This window comes from Somniosus microcephalus, chromosome 11 (genome assembly GCF_052327205.1).
Source record: "Somniosus microcephalus isolate GS21.2 chromosome 11, FLI_Smic_1.0, whole genome shotgun sequence".
Classification (NCBI taxonomy): Eukaryota; Metazoa; Chordata; class Chondrichthyes; order Squaliformes; family Somniosidae; genus Somniosus; species Somniosus microcephalus.
The window spans coordinates 201,465,274-201,490,768 of record NC_140997.1 but is presented as its reverse complement, the minus strand read 5'-3'; the positions used below and the strand labels follow the sequence as shown (position 1 = coordinate 201,490,768).

The following is a 25,495-nucleotide window of genomic DNA, read 5'->3' as shown; positions in this document are numbered from 1 at the left end:
CTTGGCAAGAAGACAACTCTCAAAAGTGGATGTTCAGCTGTAAGTGAGATAATTACATATGTATATGTATACATATCTATAACAAGCTCCCTGGGAAACAACATAAAAAATTAGACATCAAAATCCCTTGCAAATATTTTCAGAGAGGGCAGAATTCGAAGTGGGCACATAGTTGTAGTATATATTGGTCCAAGAAAATTAGTTATTTTAACTAAGTGAGAATCTTAACTAAATAAAAAATTCAAAATTTGATAGGATTTTAGTCTGTATGTTTTGGAGCTAGCACAAACTACAGATTTTTGCGTACTCTAGGTCCAATATAATACTGTAGAATTTTAAAGTTTAATAGCCATGGTACACTTGAAAGTAAAAAATATACAAGATTTACCTGTGCTGTAAAGTGCTAAACAGTGAATGTGTTCTTGGTCGTGAAACCTTCTTGAATTCTCAGCATTCTTTATGAAAGAAATAGACCACTTTTCATTGTTGTTACAGATAACAACTCTGTCTGTTATCTGTGTGAATCAGACAGTGTGTATAGTGCTAGTTTGTACAGTCACAGTCTAAAGCATGGCAATGACGAAATCAATCTGACACTTCCACAATATGGAGCTTTATCTCAAAGCACACACAGCACATTTGCTAGTCATAACCCCACATTTTAATGACTGACGCATGCGGGAAGCAATTTCAATTTTTTTTCTGAAAGGGATAAATGAGTATCCAGTTAATACCAATCATGAATTCAAGCCAACTAACAAAATTGATGCTACATACCCTGTTCTTGTTTTGCATATTCTGCAGTTTGAAACGCAATAATGAGCCAGTTTGTACACACACATCCGGATAGAGCTAATCTAAGAAAGTTCATTGTGCATTTTGACGCATCTACCATTTGAATCTGAATTTATCCAGCTTGCTGCTGTTCTGTCCATAAACTAATCAGTCTTAATGCTGTTAAATTCCCTCAGATCTATTACAAATAATCACAGCTTTTATGCCTGTTTTAAGAAAAGTACTGGTTATAGAGTTATACAAGCAGAAACAGTATAAATAAAATATTCATATAAAAATAGTCTCTTACAAAATATATTCTCTTAACCTATGGTTCCTTTTTCCACATGATGGGATTTGTCTGGAGTATCAAATTTGATAATCTTTAGTTCAAATGATTTATAATTAGTTGACATTTCAAAGTGAAAAATAATCAAGTTTTTACAGTAGTTTAAAATGATCACAACCAGTTTGATTTTCCAGACAACTAGCAGCAAAACAGCAGAAGATTTACAAAAGATGCCTGCTTTTGTCAGTTAAAAGCCTGATGCTGCAGGACACAGAATGTTCCTGCAAATACAGCTATTAGAAATATCTGAGTAAAACCTAATATATACAGCCAAACAAATCCAATTCTTGCTGTATCTAAAGAAATTATTCCACAAAGAAAGTAAAACTCTTTCTTTGTAAAAATGTCCCAAGTTAAGTAAAGTTCTTTTTAAATAAATTAATATTAGTTTTTTTTCTCTAAATATATTGTTAAATATTGTCGTTACTATTTATTTAATGTTGCTGGTATAGTCAGTCATTATGTCCAAGTGCCCCAGTCCACCGTGGTGTTCTTAATGGCTGTGAAAAAATGTGACAGAAAAGAGAAAGCTGATAAGTCAGTGTCTATGGGAAACTGAAAACAGTAATACTTGCTGTAGCCAATCCTGTGAGATCCAGACAGGCAAGACAAGCAGAAGCTTTTCACAAATGCAGAAACCTAAATCTGCATAATCCACACTCAAAGCAGAAGTTCTCACAGGGGCATTGTCAACCCTGTCCTGTTTATAGTCCATATTTAAAAGGGTTTTTTTTTTCAAGCCAAGTTACTGCTGATTTCACTATGGCTCTTTCAACCTTGTGCCATTTTCTGTTCAGATCTGGATTTATTTCAATGCACTAATTGAAATAGGCTTTAAGTATTTGCATTCTGTGTGGTATATTTATGGAGATGGCAACAGGTGTTTATTTTCTTTGTAATCCAGAGGGGTCATGAATCGGGCAACATTATCGGACAGGGATCCTCAAGCTTTTGCATTCTATAAGAGAGCGAGACATTATTTGCAAACTCACAGCCACTAGGTTGAGATCATGTGCAAATGTAGGAATATTTCCTTTGGAGGATATGACTCTCCTCCCTATAAAAGATTCAATTTCATTTACATGTATAAACTTCTGTTCGTTCACTGCAGGTGTTGCACTTGACATAGCAGCACCAGTGGAATTTGCAGTTGCACTGCCAGACTCTGGAATACTGGTGAGTGTTGTATCCTCGTCCACAACACATCAAATCGCAACTGTTATTTTGCGAGGATGTCTTGTTACACATTCTGCCCTCTGTCCCAACGCTCCCAGAGATTGGATCCTCCTCGCAGTAGTTAGGAGATTTCTCAATGTACACTAAGTCTGTAACCATAGGTTTACGATAGGAAAGTGGCTTTTTAATCTTCAAGAAGACTGGTCGCTTGTTTCGATGCGTCCTTACTGGTTCAACTTGAACTGCTTCATTGTATTTCTCTTTCAGGATGTAGCCCAGTTCTCTGAATTTGGGAAGCATTGTCCAGCATGTTTTAGTGGTACAAGATCCAGACACTCCGTGACATTTGCATTCTAATTTCATATTTTCTCCAAGGATCTAGAATGAAGTAAATGCAATACATGTAACCAAAACCCACAATAAAAGTGTCAGCATTTTCTGCACTTACTCCAAATTATAAGAGCCTTAAATGTAACTGTTTTATAACAGAGTCTGACTGGGTACTGATGAGATTAAAAGCAGTACAGGTTAATGGGGTGCAGCAAACCAGACATGAGAATCAGTCCATCTTCAAGGACTAATTTCTGACCATAATTCAGCTGAAATGTCAGAAAACGCATCAACACTGAGTTACTATCAAAAATCAGGGTGACAGTAACAACAACAACAACTTGTGTTTATATAGCACCTTTAACATAGTAAAACGTTCCAAGGCGCTGCACAGGAGTATTTTAAGACAAAAAATTTGACACCGATCCAAATAAGGATAAATAGTCTAATAACTTCATAAAATTTACAAATAGACTGTGATGAAAGTCTTCTGAGAAATGGTTGTTTTACGATGAGCTTTTTTAATGCTGTTTCTATCAATAGCATCACTTCCGGTGGTTTTCTGGCAGTGCTGGTGTTTGATTTGATGGCTTTGCCCTGTTCTAGGTAAACTGAATGACTAAATCAAACTGTCACTGGCCACACACCCCAAGGTGAAACTAAACACATTTTAGAGAGCTGGGTGGTAGGAACTTTCACTGTTGGAGCCTGGGTTTGAATACGGCCCAGATGAGATGAAAGCCTCTTCCTTCTGCACAGCACAAAACTAAACTATCTAATGCAATAATGGGCAGTCTAACTTAAAAGAAGCCAGGTGTGGGAAATGGAAAGATCACCTTAGTGCAGGTCCAAGTGCAGGTTTGAGGTGGGGTTAAGATATATTGCTGGAGCAAAATACAGGATGTTTTACTCTACATCTTATCCATGTTATATCTAATCTGAGAATGCTTAATCCCGATTCTGATTGCAAAAAGTGAGTAATGTTCCCCTCCTCAGCGGCTTGGTGGGCCCAAAATAATGATCGTTGTATTTATACAATCCTCCACTACATCACTGCTGTCAGGAGGTCTGTAGACAACTCCCACCAGAGCCTTGCATCCCTTACTGTTCCTTAGATCTACACATACTGTTTTCACTGCCTGTTCATCCTTACTGAAGTCCTTTCTTTCCACTGCTGTGATTGTGTCTTTTAGCAATATTGCTACTCCTCCTCCTTTCCCAATTTCCCTGCCCTTTCTGAAGATCCCATACCCTGGAATATTTAGCTCTCAATCATGCCCAGCTTGTAGCCAGGTCTCTGTAATGGCTACTACATCATATCCTTTAAGATGAATTTGTGCTTCTAACTCATTTTTATTTTTATTTTTAATGCTGCATGCATTTATGTACATAACACATATTGAGTAACTGTCCCTACTCTGCCCACATGTCCTGATGGTGTATTTCGCACACTTTTTGACCTGTCACACTAGGTGACTGATGCGCTGCACATTGCTATACAGGCAATTTAATATGTTTATATTTTTCATCACTCCTGCTTTATTTTTAACAGATATTTTATTATGACTTCCTATAATCTTCTCTGTTCCCAGAGTATTTACATTATTTTTATATCCTTTTGTATTCTTATTCCCCTCTTTATTTTATCTTTAGGTTATTATTTTTTCCACCCAGACCTTCTTTAAATTCCCTTCTACAGTCTATTTCTAACCTTTCTGCTAGGGCCTTGATCCCAGCCTGGTTCAGATGCACCAGCAGTATAACCCCCTCCTGTCCCAGTACTGGTGCCAGTGTCCCATGAAAAGAAACCCTTCCTTCCCACACCAGTCTTTCAGCAATGCATGTACTTTTCTGATTAGCACGTGGCTTGGGTAATAATCCGGAGATTACCGCCCCTGAGGTCCTGCTTTTAATTTAGCGCCGAATTCCTTTTTAACATTTTTGATTTATTCTCAGGATGTGGGCATTTATTGCCCATTGCTAGTTACCACACTTGCTAGACCACTTCAGAGGCAACCATGTTGGAGTGGGGCTGGAGTCACATATATGACAGCAGGTTTCCTTCCCTAAAGAACATTAGGTTGGAGTTTTTACGACTTCGTGGTCACTTTTACTGGTCCGAGAACTTAATTGAATTCAAATGATCAAACTTCCATGGTGGGATTTGAACTCACATTCCCAGGATTATTAGTCGAGACCTCTGGATTGTAAGTCCACGAACATAACCACTACGCCACCATCCCCAATCCTGATACTACCTCAGCAGGACCTCCTCCCTGTTGTTTACTATGTCGTTGCTTCCGACAACTGGTTCTTCCTCTTCCATTTCCAAGTTCCTTTCCAGTTGGTTAGAGATACCCCTTACCCTGGTAGGCAACACAACCTTCTGACTCAGATGCAAGAGTGCTTTAATTTGAGTCAAGTTGGCACTTAAAGCATCCATATTATTAGGCTCTATCAGAGTATATTTTTTGTTTTATTTTGCACTTTATACAGACTAAAATAGTTCCCATCTTAAAATCAACATCTGAAAATCTTGCACATGTCAGTGAACGATTACGAGTGCTAACAATTTTATCCATATTTTGAAATAGTAGTGAATGCCTCTATTTTTATCCCAGTGCTCAGTTATGTATCTTCTGCAAGAGGGCAGGCAATCTACTTTGAAGCCTCTGCCAATGTTGCTCTGACCTGGCTATTAAGAGACATGCAAGAGCAGCCTAGTAACAACTATCCCTTATTTCCTCACCCATTGTGGAGAGGCACGTGGCCTTCATTTGGCAACTCTACTCAATAGCATAGCTGAGCTCAGGATCTCGATGGAATGAGGTGAAAATTGAATCTGTATGTTCCACTGCTCTGTCACAACAAAGCAGCACTCCCAAGTATTATACTTTGTCACGGTACCACTTAATGCCTTGCATAAAGAGGCATTGAGAACTACTGCAATAAGTTACGGCAATGCTCTTTCTTCTCTGGAACCTGCGTTTGCATCCCAGATTGCAGTTAAAACACATTGTTGGGATAAAGTAGAGTGAACTTCACTCTGCAACTAGCCCGTGGTATACCTGACCTAGGGATTGTTGATTCTGACACTAGCGGGTAATATTCCGAGTATGTGCCAGCAGCGGAAATCTCGCCCACCACCAGCACATAGCAGAAAACCGCAGGCGCACCGCTAGTGACAGCTACTTAAAAATTATCCCTTAAATATCAAAGGTGTTCCAATCCTCAGCATCATCTTATTAAAATATCCGCCAGGTGGACCAGCATCTATAAAGGGTTGGACTCGTAAGTAGGAGACTGAAGTTTCAATTCCACCTACACTCAAGTTCCCCATAAAGATCAAAGGGTATTTTTTCCCGTTATTACACTTGGACATATTGAATTGCCTGAGCAAAGCATGGAGCAAAATATGGCTGGAAGAACCACACTCCTGATTTTTCCATCCACTTAAGTTAGTGGATGGAAGATCGATCAAGCTGCGTTAAGGGTGTGTGATCCTTCCCGCCCAATGTTCATCTCTGCACTGTGCCCAGGTGATCCACTACACCCAAACTCAATAACCGGAAAATCTATCCCAAGTATCATTAATCACAGATGGTTTATTTGTCGGAGCAAAGGAAACTGCTGGGGCAATCCTTTTCTGCACCGCTAAAGAATGAGTAAGAAGTAGTTTAAATGCATCCATGCACTGTTTCACATCCTGGACTACCCCCCATGACCAGGGATCGCATCAATTTGAAGAGCAGGTGACCATTCCATTGTCTAAATATTGCTCTTCAAAAGTATTATCCATACTCTTTATATTATCAACTGTGGATTATCGATCAATAAATTTACATTGATGGCTTCACAACTACTAATCCTTGAGCATAGATATCATTGCAGTTCAAGTGCACAAAATGCAATCATTATATCTACAATGACATCTTCCACTTAGAAAAAAGGCACAATACAATGGAACCACCTTCAGGAACTTTTCAGTGCATGTATAAAATATATTTTAAAATTTCATATAGCACACTTTCTGTGATTGTTCACATTTACTTTTTATAACATTTTTCTGTCACATCTACCTGTCATGTTTAAACTTAACTATACCGCCGTATTATACTTATTGAATCCTCCCAGCTATGTCTCCAAGGCAGGCTGAATTGTGGTGTTGATATCCACCCACCTAAAACCTGTTAAAATTAGGCCTGTTGCCCATTGAACCCCTGACTACATTTCCTCACCTCCTCAACCCCCTTGTCCCGATACTATGAGCCCTGGGCCATGCTTTTGCAATCCCCAAGGCTGTATTTGTGAACTTACCACTATTTCCCCATCCATCTAGCCCTCATCCACCCAACCCTGCCTCCGTCCACCCCACCCCAACCACCAGTCTCAGCACCATGTCGCCTATCAGCAATCGGCTTTAAGTTTGTTAAAGCATTTACTGTGCATTTACTCTTATTTACTGAGCTTTTACTATTGTTTCTTGCATTTTACGATAATTTATTCCACTTTTACTGTTACTTACTGTGCATTTTCCATTATTTACTACAAATGATTGTCAATTACTGTGTTTTATGATTATTTTCTGCACTATTGCCATCATTTACTGCGCTTTTAAATAATTTGGTGCACTTTTAAAATCATTTACTGTGACCTTGCTATGATTTACTGCACTTTCATTGTCATTTACTGCACTTTAACTATCATTTATTGCTCTATTATTTACAGTGCTTTTATTACCTTTAACTGTACTTTTACAATTATTTACTGTGGTTTTCCCATCATTTACTGTGGTTTTACTATTATTTCCTGTGATTTTACCATCATTTGAAGCATTCCATGCCTGCAGATGATGGTAAAATCATTTGCAGGCATGCTCCGCCACTGCAGCTGAACACTGTGCAATCATCTGTGAAAAGCTCCACTTCTGACCTTATGTTGGAGGGAAGGTCATTGATGAAGCAGCTGAAGATAGTTGGGCCTAGGACACTGCCCTGAGGAACTCCTGCAGCGATGTCCTGGGGTTGAGATGATTGGCCTCCATCAGCCACAAAAGTTGTCAGCTGTGGCTCAGTGGGTAGCTCTCTCGCCTCTGAGTCAGAAGGTTGTGGGTTCATAGTCCCACTCCAGGGACTTGAGCACATAAAGTAGGCTGACACTTCAATGCTAGTACTGAGGGAGTGCTGCACTGTCAGAGGTGCCGTCTTTCGGATGAGATTTTAAACCGATGCCCTGTCTGCCCTCTCAGGTGGACGTAAAGAATCCTGTGGCACTATTTTGAAGAAGAGCGGGGGAGTTCTCCCTGGTGTCCTGGCCAATATTTATCCCTCAACCAACATCAATAAAACAGATTATCTGGTCATATATCTCATTGCTCTTTGTGGAACCTTGCTGTGCGCAAATTGGCGGTTGCATTTACGACATTACAACAGTGACTACACTTAAAAATGGCACTTAATTCACTGTAAAGTGCTTTGGGGCATCCTGAGGTTGTGACAGGAGCTATATAAATGCAAGTTCTTTCTTTCATTTCTACCATTCTGCCAGGTATGACTCCAGCCACTGGGGAATTTTCACCTTAATCCCCATTGTGCTTTACCTTTCATTTACTGCACTTTCACCATCATTTACTGCACTTTCACCATCATTTACTGCACTTTCACCATCATTTACTGCACTTTCACCATCATTTTCTGTGCTTCTACCATAATTTTCTGTGGTTTTACCATCATTTGCTGAGCTTTTACCATCATTTACTGCTGTGATTATTATAATTTACTACATTTTTTCTATTATTTACTGCACTAGAACTATCAGTTACTGCAGTTTTACTATTATTCACTGTGCCTTTACAATACTATTTGCCTTTTACTATCATTTACTGCACTTTTACAATCATTTACTCTGCTTTTATTGTCTTTTATTGTTTTACTATCACTTATTGCATTTTAACTGTCTTGTAATTACTGAGAACATGGGTTTTGCATTGTTGGAATGGGATTTTCAAAATCAGTTCAGGACGCCTCTTTTATTTGAAGAGCACGCTGACTTTAGTAACGCATGAGCTCAGTATTCACTTTAAATAATTGGCTTCCCAGCTCAATTCTGGGGCGAGCAAAGGATTAATGAAGGCTCACAGCCTTAATTTTCCTTCAGTTCCCTCTCACCCTGCCCCACCCCTAACACCAGTGATGTAAGAAAACTACTAGGCACTTGGTCTAAGCGTTAAACAAAGCTTTAATCAACTGTTTTATAACATGGAGGTCTAGTTGTGTCCTTCACTAGTTCCTGTTAAGAATGTCCTGCGCAAGCTGGGCCCGTGCCCGAGTATTTATACTCTCCCTGGACAGCGCCACCCATAGGCTGCTCAGTATTATTTCATAAGTCTTTCTTTCATGAATGACTGATTCATATCAACCAGTATATTTTTCCCCTTCCTAGCTTCCTTCTGCCACCTCTTGCCATCTTACCACCATCAACTGCTTCACATGCCCATGCCTTTATCTCCCTCTCTGTTTACCACGCCCTGCTCTACCCTCTACCCTACCATCCCTCACACTCACCGTCACGAGAATCTGTACCTTGTCCTGCTTCATGCTTACCACTTCCCTCTCCAGTCTACTGCCTGTCTCCACTACAGTAACTCTGCCCCAAGCTGGTGTACCTTTCCCCCTTTGCTGATCCCTCCAGTCACCTCTTGCCACCGTGCCCATGGTATCATAGTAAAACTGCAGTGAGCACTTGAAAGGACTTAAAACCAGTTGCTGGGTCACAGCTATGAATGCAGCTCCACCACTTTTCTCAACAGCACCTCACACGTCCTCTCCCACTAACTTCTCTTCCCAGTACTCGGACAGCCAACAACCCTCTTTCCCAATGCACTCACATACCACCACAATCATCCCAGTGCTCCCACACCCTAAAATCCCCTCTCGTATTGGTGCCACACACCACACTTCTAGCACACTACTCCCAGACCCCAAAACCCTCCAATACCTAAGGACCCCCCCGCCCCACCATCATCGATGCTCCCACACCCCTCCATTCCTCCCATACCTTACCTCCTGTCTCCCACTGCTCGCAATCCCCTAGACCACCCTCCCAACACTACTAAAACTATATCACCTCCCCCCCACCCTGAATACTTCTACGTGCTTCCTACCTCAGTACAACTTGAAGCATCTTCCCTACCATCTTCCTCTGGATCCTAGGTTTTTTTTAAATGTAAGGCAGCAAATTCATTACATAGCTAAACAAACATATATAATAATAAACGCCATTAATTTACAATCTGATTGAAAATAGGACATAATTATATAATTTAAACCCAAAGTACTGCTAACATTCCCGTAATACATTGGGGCGATTTTCTCAGCCCCGAGGAGGCGGGTTTGGAGGTGGGAAAGGTGGGAAAATCGGAAAAAATGAGTGCGGGTTTGGAACCCGCCTCCGCGCAATTTTGCCGGTGCCGGTTTTGCAGGGTGGGAAACGGTCCCATCTCCAGCTGGCCAGAGAGGTTGTTAAGAGGCTTAAATGCTCATTAAGGGCCTCTCTAATCCTATTTTGAGAGGCCCTCATTATTTTTCAACCATTTCAGCGTGTTCCACGACCCTCCTAAACCACGCCAGCTAAACCTGGCAGGTTGACAAGTGGGTGGTCTCCTCACAGCTGCAGCTCCAACATTAAATCACAGATTTCTTCAGGGATTAGTTGCATGTGGTAGAACTTTGCTTTAAAAGCTCTTTCAGCATTTTTAGCAGGCCTTCCGAAGTCGGAGGTGCTGCAGCTTGTTTCTTTCAACTGTGGGACCTCCTTGGAAGAACCTCTTCCCGCTTGCAATGAGCACTTCCCCAACGGAAGCATCTACCAGCAACATGGGAACCATTCATTTCCTTTCACCATGGACCTCAGATTCGGATGAGGAGCAGCCACGGCAGCAGCAGAACCAGGCAGCTCAGCAGCAACAGCAGCAGGAGCCCCAACCTCCTGCTCAGCCACCTGATGCTGCACAGGGCAGAAGGCACCAGCCGCAGGAGATACCCCCAACACAGGGTTTACAGACAGAGGATGAGCTACCTCAACATGAGTGAGCAGCAGTGCCAAAAAAGGCTGAGACTTTCGCAAGAGGTTGTCCGAGAGATCTGCGGACTGCTGCAGCAAGACCTGGTGCCCAGAGGAACGGGTGGACACCCCTTACCAGTGGCTGTCAAAGTCACCACCGCACTCTTCTTTGCCTCAGGCTCCTTCCAGGGACCATCAGCAGACATCAGCGGCATCTCCCAGTCAGCCGATGCCCTTTTCGCAAAGGCGCACAATTACATCCAGTTCTCAAGGGATCAAACAAGTATAACCGCGCGTTTGGTTGGCTTTGCAAATATGGCAGGCATGCCAATGGTGCAGGGCATTATAGACAGTGGCCCTTAGGGCACCCCATCACAACCCAGCTATCTTTGTCAACCGAAAGGGCTTCCACTCCCTCAACGTACAGCTGGTGTGTAACCACAAGAAGGAGTTTGTGCATGTTTGTGCCAAGTTCTGTGGTAGTTGCCATGACTCTTTCATCCTGCGTCGCTCTAGTGTTTCTCTGCTTTTCAATCCACCAAACCAACTTAACGGATGGCTCCTTGGTGACAAAGGCTACCCCCTGAAGAAGTGATTAATGACACCGATCAGGGGGCCAGCTAACGAGGCTGAAGAGCGCTACAACGCCAGCCACACTTCAACCAGGTTCATCATCGAGCAAACCATTGGGTTGCTGAAGATGCGCTTCCGATGCCTTGACCAATCAGGTGGAGCCCTGCAGTATACACCATACAGGGTCTTCAGAATGGTCGTGGTCTGCTGTACACTGCACAACATTGCACAGCGTTGTGGCTTGCAGCTTCCTGATGAGCAAGTGGCTCAGTTCCAGGCCTCCTCAGATGAGGAGGAGGAGGAGGAGGTGCTGGAGGAGCTGGAGGAGGAGCAGGAGGACGAGGAGGAGCAGGAGGAGGAGAGAGCGCTGGTCTATCGACCAGCAGCAGCAGCAGCACATGAGCACATGGCTGCCCATGATGCAAGGGATGAACTTATCCTGGCCAGATTTACATAGGTTGCCCAAGTTGGCACATGTCCTTGGCTCCATCTTAAGACATCATAGACAATGGACATGACTCTCTGGCCTCCTTTCACTCTGGCCACCAACTTGACCACACAAGTGTCGCGGAGCCTGCAATGTGGAGCTGCCAAAGGCGAAAGAACAGATGCCATGACACCAATATTTTGCCATCAAATCATTTTAATGCTTTCCAACAGGGATGGCATTTCATCAATACACATAAACATTCACCCAATCTGCACACAGATCTGGAGGTTATATCCCTTGCCAGCTGGACCCACACAGCTTAGTTTCTTTGGGAGGTCTCTTCCTCCCAGATGAGTGGAAGAGCACCTCCCTGCTAGCTGTCACCCCCTCATCAGAGAACCTCGGGGAGGCCCTTGCCTTGGAATTGGACATAGTGGTTTCTCAGAATATGTTGCAAGAGGTGCAGCATCGGCAGAAATCCAGTGGAATGATCCAAGGCAGCAAGCAGCCCTTAAATCAGGCTGAAAAAGTGATGTCAGCAGAGGCGACTTTCAGTCCCAAAACACTAATTGACCAAGGGCAACCCACACCTTTGAAATCAAGTGGCCAATCAGGGGAAAATCACAATTTTTTCAAAACTATCAGTGGAGGCGGGTTTTGAACCCACCCAAACCAAAGCCCGCCTCCAACCCGCCTCCAGTGAGAAAATCGCCCCCATTGTGATAAAACGCAATTTAAATTATTCAATCACTGGAGTTTTAACCACAAAAGGTGGGTGGATTGGGGTCGGGTGGGAGGTTAAAGAGTTAAAAATCTGAATCCCGACTCCAACCCGCCTCCGATGCGCCCAATTCCAGTTTTAACGGAGGCAGGACTGGGGTCGGGCAGCCAACCCGCTCGCAGGAGGCAGATTGGCACTTTAAATATTATAATGAGGGTCCGTGCCTCATTAAAATCCACCAATTGAATTTTAACTGTGGATGGGCAGGTTTCCCGGGCCTCAGGAACCCGCCAGTTAAAGGAAGGTGAGGACTGCTGGATCCAGGAATTAAGTGCCGTTCCACTTACCTGCTGGCTCCAGTGTCCCTGCCTCACCAACACACCACAATCAGACACCCCCCATCCCTTCCGATCTCCCCCCGACCTCTGCCCCGAGGCCTCCAACCCCCCTGCCCCACCCCACAAGGCCTCTGATCTCCGATTACCCCCTCTGGCTTCTGATCACCTCTCTGACCTTCTGACCTCTCCCCTCCTGCCCCCCGATCACCTTCGAACCTCCCCCTCCAGCCCCTGATCCCCCTCTGGCCTCCAATGCCCCTCTGATCCCTCCTTTCCTCCTCTCTGGGGCCTGATGCCACAGGCCTACCCACCTGACAGCTAGCCAGCCTCTCCATCTGTCTGGCTGTGGGCAGGAAACAGTGATTCTAAATGTTAATCAGGCCCTGCCGTTAAATTCAGGAGGGCCTGCAGGAAACCCGTTCTCCTGAGTTTCCCGACTCCTTTCCAGCACCCATCCCCCATCCCCCCTGCTCCCTACCCGCTTTCAAGTTAAAATTCCAGCCTATAAAACAGTGGTCCTGATAATATATTGTACATTACGTAGCAAAAAAAGCACAACCTCTGCCTCACCGTGAGCAATATCACGGGAGATCTGCTAATAGGTATAAAAGAGTTTTGTGTTTGTCACACTTAAGATGCCATATTTCAAAGCATCAAAAGTGTATAAAAAAGACAAAGGCAAACAGTAATATCCTGCTGGTTTCTTCTAACCAAAAACCAGGAATTTATAGGCATCTCCCAATCTGCAAACCTCCCCCAGGGGTAGGGCCAGGAGGAGCAGGAAGTTGCCCTCCATCCCACCACCCCCTCCCCTCCATTGAGACTAATATTCCACTGAAAAAAAATCTGTTCCCTGCTTGTCAAGTGAGATATGATACTACCCCCAAACTCTCAGCCTTATAGGCAACAAAATGTCCCATCCCCCTCTGTATCTACAGCTATGGACCTGAGGTGCAACATACCCATATCAATACTGAGTACGATAAAGCAAGTACGATAAAGATGAATGTATTCCCCATCTCTTCTGCCTCTTCCAGATGCTGTCCATCCACATTCAGGCACGATAATTCAGGGGCCTCAATATTTTTTAATTCCTATGATTGGCAAAAATCCATGGATACAACGAAAAGAACTGCAATTTCTCAACAACAACGCAACTTGCAAATAATTAGCACCATCAGTGTAGAAAAACATCCCAAGGCACTTCACAGAGGGAACAAAATTGGACACAGAGCCAAAGAAGGAGGTATTAAGAGGGATGACCACAGCTCAGTCAAAGAGGGATCTTAAAGGAGGAGAGGTGGGAGGTTTTGGGAGGAAATTCCAGAGTGTGGGGCCTAGGTAGCTGAAGGCATGGCTACCAATGGTAGGGCACAGGAAGGGGGCATATATAACAGGCTGGAGTCAGAGGAATGGAGACTTCAGGCGTATTGTAGTGTTGGACGCGGTTGCAGAAATAGGGACGGATGAGGCCATGGAAGGATTTAAATGCAATGATTAGCATTTTAAATTTGAGGCACAGCAGGACAGCAAGGACAGGGTGAGGGGTGAGCGGGACTTAGAGCGGCATAGGATACGGGCAGAAGAGTTTTGGAGGAGCTGAAGTTTACAAAGGGCGGAGGATGGGAGGCCCGCCAGGAGAACTTTGGGATAGTTGAGTCTGGAGGTGACGAAAGGCGTGGATGTTTCAGTGGAAGTTGAACTGGTAGGGATGGAAGCAGGCAATATTACGGAGGTGGAAGTAGGCGATCATTGGGATAGAGATGATATGAGGTCAGAACATTAGTTCAGGGTCAAATAAGACACCAAAGTTGCAAACAGTCTGCTTCAGCCTGAGACAGTGGACATGAAGGGGTTTGGAATCAATGGCAGGGGTTGAGACAATAGCTTCAGTCTTCCCAATGTTTAACTGGAGAAAATTGTGACTCTTCCAAGACTGGATATTGGACAGGCAGGCCTAGAAATTAGGTATAGCCCCGCCAGGTCTTTAGCGCCCGAAATTTAGCGCTCGGCCGGATTCCCGTAGCGCCTGCCTGAAATTCAGTTGCGCCGCCCCAACACGGAGGCGGGCGCTATTGGAGGGTTTGGCCGCCTCGTTTGGGGCGAAGAATGTCAGTTTCAGGCGTCCAGCTGCCGCTGCGGCACCCGATGCGGTGCGGCAGGCTGGGGTACTGCAGGCCTCCTCCTTCTCTTAAGGAGGAGCTGCCTGCAGCTGTGAGATCGCCGCTGGATTCCCCCGGCAAATGAGCCCGGCACCACGGAGAAGTGCCGGGCTCGCGGGAGTGACACACCAATGCCGCGGGGGGGTGGTGCAGGAGTCCGGGGAGGGAGGTGCGGCCAGGCGGCCGCCGGGAAAGCGGCCGGCCGCCCCTCCACCTTTATGCGCCGGCCTCTCGGAGCTGCAAGGCACCGTTTTGCAAACGCTGTTTGCGGCCGCCACAGGAGAGGCGGCCGCAACTGAATTTGGCGGTCGGACCGGAATTGCATTGGAACCGGGGCGCTGCGCACACCGATGAAGTCATCGGTGCTGGCGCAGCGCTACCGGCTAACGTCGATGTTACGGACCAACTGAATTTCGGGCGCGAAAAAACTTCCGGCGCAAACCACTCTATAGCCCATAAGTGGGCGCAAACGCGACTGAATTTCTAGGCCGCAGTCTGATAGTACAGAAACAGTGGAGGGGTCACAAAAAGTGGTGGAGAGGTATAGCTGAGTGTCAGTAACATACATGTGGAAGTTGATCCATGTTTGTGGATGTTACCAAGGGGCAGCGTGTAGATGAGGAAAAGAAGGAGGCCACGAATAGATGCTTGGAGGACTCTCAAGGTGACAGTGCAGGGGTGGGAAGAGAAGTCATTGCTAGAGATGCTTTGGCTACAATTGGATAGGTAAGAGGAACCAAGAAAGGGCAGGCTGACCAAGCAGAACAGAGGAGAGGTGTTGAAGGAGGATGTTGCAGTGGACCATGTCAAAGATTACAGATGGGTCGAGGAGGACACAGTGGGACAATGCACCATAGAAACATAGAAGATAGGAGCAGGAGTAGGCCATTCGGCCCCTTGAGCCTGCTCCGCCATTCAATGAGATCATGACTGATCATCCAAATTCAATACCCTGTCCCTGCCTTCTCCCCATATCCCTTGATCTCTTTAGCCTTAAGAAATATGTCACAGTCACTCAGAATGTCATTCATAACTTTAAGTTAGGGCCATTTCAGTATTGTGGAGAGGTGGAGACCTAATTGAAGGCATTCAAAGGGAGTTGCGGAAGAGGCGGAAATTGATCTGAGGGACAGACCCCGAGCTTCCGGTCGCCTGTCATTTCAATTCACCGCTCCATTCCCACTCGGACCTCACTGTCCTTGGCCTCTTGTACTGTTCCACGGAAGCTCAACGTAAACTCGAGGAACAGCACCTCATCTTCCGATTAGGCACTCTGCAGCCTTCCGGTCTCAATATCGAGTTCAACAATTTCAGATCATAACCTCGGCCCCTATTTCATTTTCACTTATATTTTTCCACTCCTTTCCTTTCCCCCCCCCCCTTTCCTTTTGTTTCTCTCTCACACCTGGCAGCTATCTTTTGCCCTGCCAGTACACTTTACACCTAATCACAGCCTATTACCATCTCGTCTAGCTTCTAATCTCTTTTACTTCTTTTGGTTCTTTTATTCTTTTGTCCGATCACAGCCCTGCCTTCGATCTAGTTCCTTTTCTCTCCAGCTTTGAAGAAGGGTCAAACCCGAAACGTCAACTCAAATTTCTCTCCACGGATGTTGCCTGACTTGCTGAGTTTTTCCAGCATTTTCTGTTGTTATTCCAAAAAGATCTCCTTGCACTCACCAACTGGAAAGAGGCACTGAAGCTATCTCTTGTTTATATTAGCCCTCTCTCCAGTTTGGTTATTGGTTAGCTCTCAACTAGCTGCAACATGTAACACATGAAGACATCACTGAAATAAACCTGCTATCCCAAAAAGCTTCAGGTCATCATGGTTCTGCAGCTGTTTGGCAAATTCCACATCACTCAATATAACATATTCCACTGCTTTAAAATCTACTGCTAACTCTAAGACACCAAGGTATGCCCCAAGCTCCTTACAACTATACCTCCAAAGCCTAAAGATCTCTGACAGACAGATCTCCTCCTTCTGTTCAATATCCATCTTCACATCAACCGAGAACACAGAAAACTTGACAGAAGCCTGAATGGCCAGAGGCTGCCACATAATGACAGAGGAATGGAGAAGATATAGAAGCTCCTCCTCGATAATCAAATGCAGCAGAATCCAAGCGTAGTAAACCAAAATCATCCACGCAATGTAACACAGTCCCAACAGGCATCATAAAATCATGGTAATCTTGGCTAAATGAGTCCAGGAGTGTGCTATAGATGCACACTTCCACATGCGCTGGACCTTAGAATGCTTACAAAGCACAAGGGCCAGAGCCAGTCCCAATCTCATGCCTGTATTGTATGATGTCCAGAAAACTTGACACATCAGCAGTGGGCAAGTTATTATAAGCAGTGATGCATTAGGCCCGTATTCCCCTGTCCCCAGCAAACCAAGATAAAATGCCTGTGCAATATATTGCAATCTAGACAACTAACATATGACTGGAACTGAAAATGCACAAGAAAGTCTGAGCACTCCTCCTTAAGCTTATCTTGAGATCCTGAGCTTGACAGTATATGCAGAGATGCAGGTGAGTAGGGGCTTTAGGATTAGGTAGATTTAGTACTATTAGGTTTTATGACCCAAGGCAGCACCTGATAAGAGCTAAGGACACTGGGAGCAGGTATACTATGTATCAGAGATATAGACAGCACTGGGAAGAGTACCTCTCTATCACAGCAGCACAACATTTTGATTTCCCATGTCAGCCATCCTTTTCGTGTCTGTGAGGAAAATTTGGGTACATGTTTTCCAAATTAGGACATGGAATATTTTGCTGTAAGTAGAGTTGGATTAGACATAAATTCATTGAAGTTGGTTCTCCTATAATATGCAACATTACAGTGGATACTGCATATTGTGATTGCTTTTGATTATTCACATAACACTAGTAAATGTCCAGCTATTCACAAAGATAGGAATAAATGAGGGAGACCATTCAATTAATTTCATTCATCTTTCCATTGAAACCTATCCCCTCACCATCGCAGCATCTAATGGGTTCTTGAATGATTCCAGAGTTTTTGCTTCCATTATCCTTTCCAGAAGGCCATTCCAGGTACTGATCACTCTTTGCTTGAACAGGTGCTTCCTGACATCAGCCTTGAACCTGCATTTTATCTATGTCCCAAAGCCCGCAGTCTTAGTTTAATGTGAAATAATGCCCTGAGTTAACCATTTCTGTTGTACTTAGCATGTTTTTATATATCTATAAAGTCCCCTCTCATTTACTTTCTTTCAAGGCTAAAGTGTTTACTTTTTTCTAATCTTTCCTCATAACTCAAGTCTTCTGACAAGAGGAATCAGCCTCGTGGCCCTACTCTGTACTGGCTTCAGGGCTTGAATGTTTCCCTTATGTCTCAATGATCTGAACTGAACATAGTACTTGAGGTGCAGCCTGACCAGAACACTATACAATTCAGTGTGACATCCTCAGAATTATACACTGCTGATTTGGAGCTATAGCTCAGCATTCTGATAGCGTTGTTGATTGCTGCATTGACTATAAGTGTTGAGTCTACTATCACTCTCAGATCGTTCATCCTCTCTTTTAGCTAGTTCAACACCATTCATTCAAATATGAATGGCCTCCATTTTTTCTTTGATGGTGAAACACTTTGCACTTATATCTATTTAATTTCATCTGTCATTGTTCTGCTGAATTTGCTAGTTTTATCTAAATCTTTCTGCTTCATCAGCCTCAGCTAACCCTGCCCCCTCCAGTTTAGCATCATCTGTGAAATTGACCAGTTAGCATTATATTTCTGTATCAAGATTGTTTATGTAGAATGGAAATACTGTAGTAGGGGCCAAGCAATGATCCCTGAGACACGCCACTCAGTACATCTCCCCAGCCAATATCACTCCACTAACGATACCTGCTGTTTCCTCTCTTTCAGTCAATTCCCAAACCACTTTCAAGTTTCGCCTTAAGCTTGTGTAACAGATTTTCATGCCGAGCTACATTAAAGGCTTTCTGGTAAGTCTACATCACAGGCTTTCCAATGTACACTTGAAATGTCACTTCCTCAAAAAAGTCAAGAAGACGTTGGAAATGAAAATATCATTCTGTTGTATTTTGTCATTTTGGAACATGATACTGTGATATTGGTAAAGCAGTTGTGGAAGAAGATGATCTGGTCAGAGACAGGTGATTCACTATGATACTTTTAAGGGGGAGTGATGATTTAAAAAAATACAGAAAGGAAAATGTTGTCTTGTCTTCTAACTACAGATAATGGGCAAATGATCAGATTCCTCATGATAATGTTATTCATGTGTTAGGAGCCTTAAGTGTTAAGAGTCTTAAGATAAGTCTAAGTAATGGTTTATGATATAGTTGAGAAAATGGAATGATTGATACAAAATTTGTCCTGTATGATCTTACACATTCGACAACATTTATTAGTGTTCAGTAGGCAGAGTGTAAATGTCTTGAATTTCAGTGAGAAGTTTGTTTTCAAATAATATTTATAGTGTTTGGAATTATTTTTTTCATGTGTTATACATTCAACATGTTCACGTTCTAATTCATCATTGTGCCACTTGCATTAGATGTCATTATGATGAAAATGAGGAGCATTGTGACTCCTCTCACTCCTGAAATATAAAAGGATTGCTAAATTTGTTTCTATGAAGGTGGTACCCTTTATAGCCATGTAGAAGCTATCATGTTTCTTTCACTGGTTTTATAACCTAATAACTGCTTTTCTTGTAGACTATCCAAAATATACTTTGGTTCAAAACATGAACAACTTCTTTATAATCTGTGAGCCACCATATCAGTTAAAATGGAAGGGCATTTTCAATAGCTTGAATACAAAAGTCTACAAGCTCAACTTAAAATAAAATATGCACCATTAGTTTGAGATCTCTGTTGGTGATTTATATGTGTCCCAGATTGATGGAGCACAGGGGGAAAAAAGGCTTTAAAAGCAACTGGTGTCAGTGAAAAGCAGGCAATGCGACCACATTACATTGCACCGCTGTGCATTCTCAGTTTGGTAGCCAGCCTAATGCCATCTTGAACAATGATGTAAACTTGTAAGCAATGACTGAAGCAGTAACAGCCATTGCATATCCAATCAAACCACCTGAATCCATGTAGATAAATTCACACAGTTTCAAAGATCAGAAACTATCTTAGAGTTGAGTATCTTAAAATGCAAAGTGATTGTGAAAAATGGGTACTAACTTAGCTCTCTTATTTAGTTACTTTTTTTGGTAATATAAATTTAAGCTATTAAAAATACCTCTATATGTGAGGACATCATGTTTGCCTTTTAAAACTATTTTCTCCCTGTACTTTCTATGATGTGGCACAAAAATATAATATTGAATGTTAAAAAAATACCTAAGCAACTTCAGGGTTATCTGTAATGGATTTAGCAATAAATCACCGTTAACATTTTCTCGGCCCTGATTGGTTGTAATTAATTATGCAATGGAGCTCTTCGAAACCCCCAAAAAAAAGATGTGATCTAGAATTCCAGGCTAAAGTAAAAAGCCTTTTAAAATGGTTCTACGTGTATCATTTTAGTGAAAAGTGTTTACCTTGGTTAATGGAGTTTTGCATACATTATGTCACTGTCTCAGTGGTGTTTGGGAGATGCCTAGATATTAATACCTAATGATTTCATTTATTTACCATTTCTTCAAATATAATTGAAAAATCAGAAAATGAAATATATATTTTGTTACTTCTTTTCCATTTAAGACAAGTGACTATAATTCTTACCTTCCGCCCTGCCTCATTGTTGTGCAGGTTCATAAGTGTCCTGGCATTTTGTTTGATTTCTCTTGCATCTACAAACACTTTGGAGAATCCAATTCCATATCTGATGTCTGCAGAACAGCCTCCCCATTTCCAGCCTTCCTCCTGATTGTAGTGACCCTGTTTTTCTTTGTCACAGCCACAGTCACTCAGGTTTCCCTGGGTGCATGCGGCAGTAATAGCATGAGCTACTCCAGCAGCAATAATAGCATAAGTGAAGGCCGCTTCTCTGCTTCCTGCAATCAAGACATTGGGACACACATATTAGCTTGCTTGATAGACCAATGATAATCATAGCACTTCATATTTTACATTCAGGCCACACAATAATGCTTTGTGCTAACGACTTACTTGTTAAATAAATATTTAAACCATTTGGCAGAAGTATAGCTCATTTTAAATCTCAATAAATACATCAACTTAAAATCCATTAACGTTCACTTAATGTCAGCCACGCCCAAAGAATAATGTAGTGTGTAATTCATAACAAATTTTACATTTAACAAATAAAATTAAACATGAAGGTAATATTACCAGCAGTAAATGGTTACAAGAAATTGAGATCAATTTCAAAATTAATAAAACGCATTCATGATTACTTTTTGCAAAATAAGCGTTGTGGTTTCTGCACATTATGGCAAACCATAAGGCACAGAGTACACAGTCCAACTCGATAGAAGACTACTCGGACAAACAATTATCCGCAACCATCTTGCTGTCGAAGATGGTCAATTTCATTAAATGTGACTTGCTTTTGTAAGGGTTCCTTTTTTGATCGTCTGGCAAAGTCGCTTTTCATTTACACCAACGTGTTTAGCACACTTCAAATGGGTTACATGTGCGTCAACAAGGTCCTAATGTCTTGGTTCGGCCTCAATGAAAAGCATCAGATTGTTGTCATGTGACTTACCAAAACTATGCATCTTATTTCCCCACATGTGTGACTACTGTAGTTGCGTATATATATTGTATATATTTTAACTGTCGGTGATGCTTATATCCTTTATATCTGAATAAAATTGAAAGGTGGGAACTTTCGAAAGTAAGAAAGTCAGGGAGGAGAGTAAGTCATGCGGACCATGTTAGGAGGGAACTGGATAGTTATAAACTGGAAGATTTCTCCCCCAGAGCTACAATCACCGGAGTAAATATTCCGTGATGGCGCGTGTCTTGGTTTATTGAAGTATATGTTTCTGTATTAAGTTATTGGCTGTGCCTCTTCCTTACTTTTGTACATTCTGAATGGAATTCGCTTCTGGAATATCAGCTTTAGGAACCCACAGTTGTGACAAATTCTACAATTTGCTGAGGGTGTGCCAATGAGATTAGATACATTTACACAGATGCATAAACTGAAGGGGACAAAATAGATACAGAATCCTTACAGAAGCAGGACAGGCGATCTAAAAGCCCACCATTTATATGACATAGTTAAAAAGCAAGATAAACCGTATATACTGGGTCAGAGTGGCCACATGATTTATAACACAGGTAACCTCGCTCTGTTTAGATAGTTAAGGGCACTGCTTTATTTATGGCGAAAGTTACACCTTGAGTTCTTTGAAGTCAAACTTGATAAAATGTTTACCGCATTACGCGTCTAAAAGTCAATAATCACCAGGTCTTTCAAAGGACAGTTAAGTATTTTGTTGCAGTGGAGCACCCTCAAGTTTGACAATGATTTTAATAAACTGCCCACGCTGAAAAGACTGATAACATGTGTGTGCTGTAACCAAGAAACGAGTTGGAGTTACTGATTCACAGCCAAAGGTAGGAGGGTAGTATTGCTGTTTGAATGAACTTGGTTAAAGTGATTGGGGAAGGGAGACACTATTTATGCACCATCAAAGCAACTCGCCGCAATAGCAAAAGTGGACACTTGTGGGAAGTAACATGAAAGATGGCTTTTTGATTGTTTTGTTTTAAAGAGAATCCAGAATATACACATCATGATTTCTACCAATGAAAGATTTGTACAAATTCCAACATTAATATTGGGTATGATTTACTTTCAAAAACACAATTTGAAGACAAATTTAGGTTTATTCTTAAATAATGAGAGTGATTAAAATGTTTTGTCAATTCCTCTGCTGGGCCATGTATACAGATATTGACTCTTACAGTGATGGCCCACAAACAGTAAATCCGTGATTACCGACTTGTCCAAAATTGTAATAAACAGGAATGATGTGTTGCTCAACATTCTAAATGCATTCCATGTTTGCCTGTTTCGACAACTGGCAGGACTGGTTCCAGAATGAAACTCTTTTTGTTTGGCTGATTCTGTGAAATTAACTTGAAACTGACTAAGCATTGGAACATGAATACTATAGCTTTATGTGAGGATTCTTGCCTGTATATTTGGCACAAGGTTCCCTGCTATGCAGTGATCTTATATTTAGATCTCATATTGTGACAGGTTGGGATGGACAGCAGAGTTTTGCATTTTCTAACGTACCCACTCTGAGCTCCTTGCCAAAGACGGTTCTTTCGCCGAGTGCAGAACAGTTCCACCGACCGTATCGGAACTGGAATTGACACTCGTTGATTCCCATCTGAGCCCCTTCCCCGATGACGATGATGGCATCGGGGCGACTCTGACAGATCGCCCGCTGACGAGGCGCCAGTCCTGGTATTTTACTGCAGATAATGTTCGCTCCTAGCGCCACCACCGAGGAGAATCCGCTGTGGCAAATAATGGTACACATTGGGTGAGAAAGCAAACACGACAACTAATTATTAACTCCAAACACGTAATTCGCTGCACAAATACAATGGAGTCCTTTTAAAGTCCGAAATGAATGTTTCCCCGATAAGGTTGCACAGTATTTTTTAATGATCTGGTCATTTTCATAGGTTCAGACATATCCAACGGTGCATTTATCGAACTCCGTCTAATTTTGCCAAGTTCGACTTTGATCGACCTCAGCTATTGTAAATTTGAGCAGAAGGGCCATTGTTTTTCAAATCCTCCCTCTTATCTGGAGTCCTTTATTTTCAACGTTGGTTTCTTTGATGTGCCTGGATCTAAACAGGTCACAAATAAACCGGAACATTTGTGATTGTGGGTCACTGTACGAACTAGAGTGGTTTGCAGCCTCCATTCATGTTCGGGACGGTGACACGGTCCGTCCTGGGAACTCAAGGAGCAGCCCTACAAGATTACAGGGATTGTGGGATGGATTCACGAAACAAAATCACAAATGTAAATCTTTACTAAATACAACGGGCAAATTGTGTATCTCACTGAATACTGAGCAATCTCACATCAATTAAACATGCAACGTGATCGAAAGTCATCTGTGCTCATGTTATGACCATTAAGCTGCATCGTGATATCAACACATTAAAATGAATGAATGTGTTTACCTATCAATGTGATATACAACAAAACTAGTTAATGTATTAAATGGAGTGATAACCTCGGACTGATTTTGGACCAATAATGACTGTTTTACTTATACTGGAGCAGTTCTGACATTTGATTCATGCGTTCACTCCCCTTATAACCACCTTTTAACCTCCTGTTCTTCCTTATGCCTATACCCCGTATATACGTTCACATTTTAAGAAAGCTGTTACACTGAGGAGGTGAAGTGAACTGGCGTACCCCATGCCATGTGCAATGGGGGAAACAGGCACGGGTTAATTCTGTATGGTAGTGCGATCTGTACACACTGATCGATCTATAGAACTGGCTGTAGTGCAAATCACAGCCATTGTATTGTGTTATCGTTCGGCCCGAGTCTCCACATCAAGCTATGTTTAACTGCAGCAGCAGTATAGAGAGAGCGCAATGCCAGAAAGTAACAGCGCTTCCTGCTACACTTGCTACATTCAGCACATTATCCTTTTCAGAACAGCTAAATAAACCAACAAGATCTCACAAGTCATTCGAACTTCATTGTACTAGAGATTCTAAAATGTTTTATAAACTATAAAACCTAATGGTGAAGTTTGAGTCGAGAATTGAGTTACAGGTTCCGCGATATGGTGCACCGTATATTTTGAGCCCCGATTGACCATTCGGTGATATAAAAGGCGAACATTGTTTTGTTCTCCAGCCCCACACGATAATACTATAGCACAGCTTTCGGATTCCACTCCTAAACTTAAGCGCTTAATTCATTTACGGTGGAATACACTTCTTCCAATAGTAGCTGGCGTGTATCAGGCAAACGCAACACTGCTTGTGAGATTTCAGGATCTAACCACCCCAGTCACACAGCAGACTTTGTTATTATAGACACAAAAACATAATCATATCGTCAAAGCTTGCAATGAAAAACACTGGCACGTCTAGACACGGCAACTTTTCCCCAAAGCCACTTACCCTATTTTAAGGTACACGATTCCCACGCAGAGGAAAATGTGAAAGAGCCAGCGCCTGGTTTTTCGGTTCATGTTGCTAACTTTTGTGAGTTGGATGCAATTCTTGTCGTGCTGTTTGCTTGTTGATCAGAGTCCCGGGCAGAGACAGTCCAAGGTATTTAGAGACAAGCCGACCCTTGTGATCTCAGCTACTGTGCACCCAAAGTAAAAACCAGCGTATATTGTAAATCCCAGTGGAGAATCGATATCCTGCACTCTTTTTTTTACAGATTATCCATCATCTGTATGCGTGTCACACGTATCGAGATTGAAATGGGAGGCTGGGTTAGAGATCGCACAGGATCTCAGGCATTCGCCACAATGAGACGCTGGATCTTCCCCCAGGTTCTATATATCTATCTAATCTATTTGGGCGTGTTCGTGAGGAAACCGCAGCAGACCCACAAAATACCTCTTGAGTGCAC

The 25,495-nt window shown here is 42.6% G+C and overlaps 1 protein-coding gene across 1 annotated transcript; it reads right to left on the bottom strand.

Annotated features, from left to right (window-relative positions):
- Positions 1–646: 646 nt before the first annotated feature.
- On the bottom strand, positions 647–25,377 carry LOC147111127 (protein Wnt-7a). Its single transcript, XM_086001699.1, has 4 exons — positions 25,033–25,377; positions 23,158–23,384; positions 20,664–20,935; positions 647–2,677 (listed from the first exon to the last, which is right to left on the bottom strand). Exons 1-4 carry the CDS (start codon positions 25,101–25,103, stop codon positions 2,198–2,200), a joined length of 1,050 nt encoding a protein of 349 aa, XP_085857825.1. The 5' UTR covers positions 25,104–25,377; the 3' UTR covers positions 647–2,197.
- Positions 25,378–25,495: the final 118 nt, after the last annotated feature.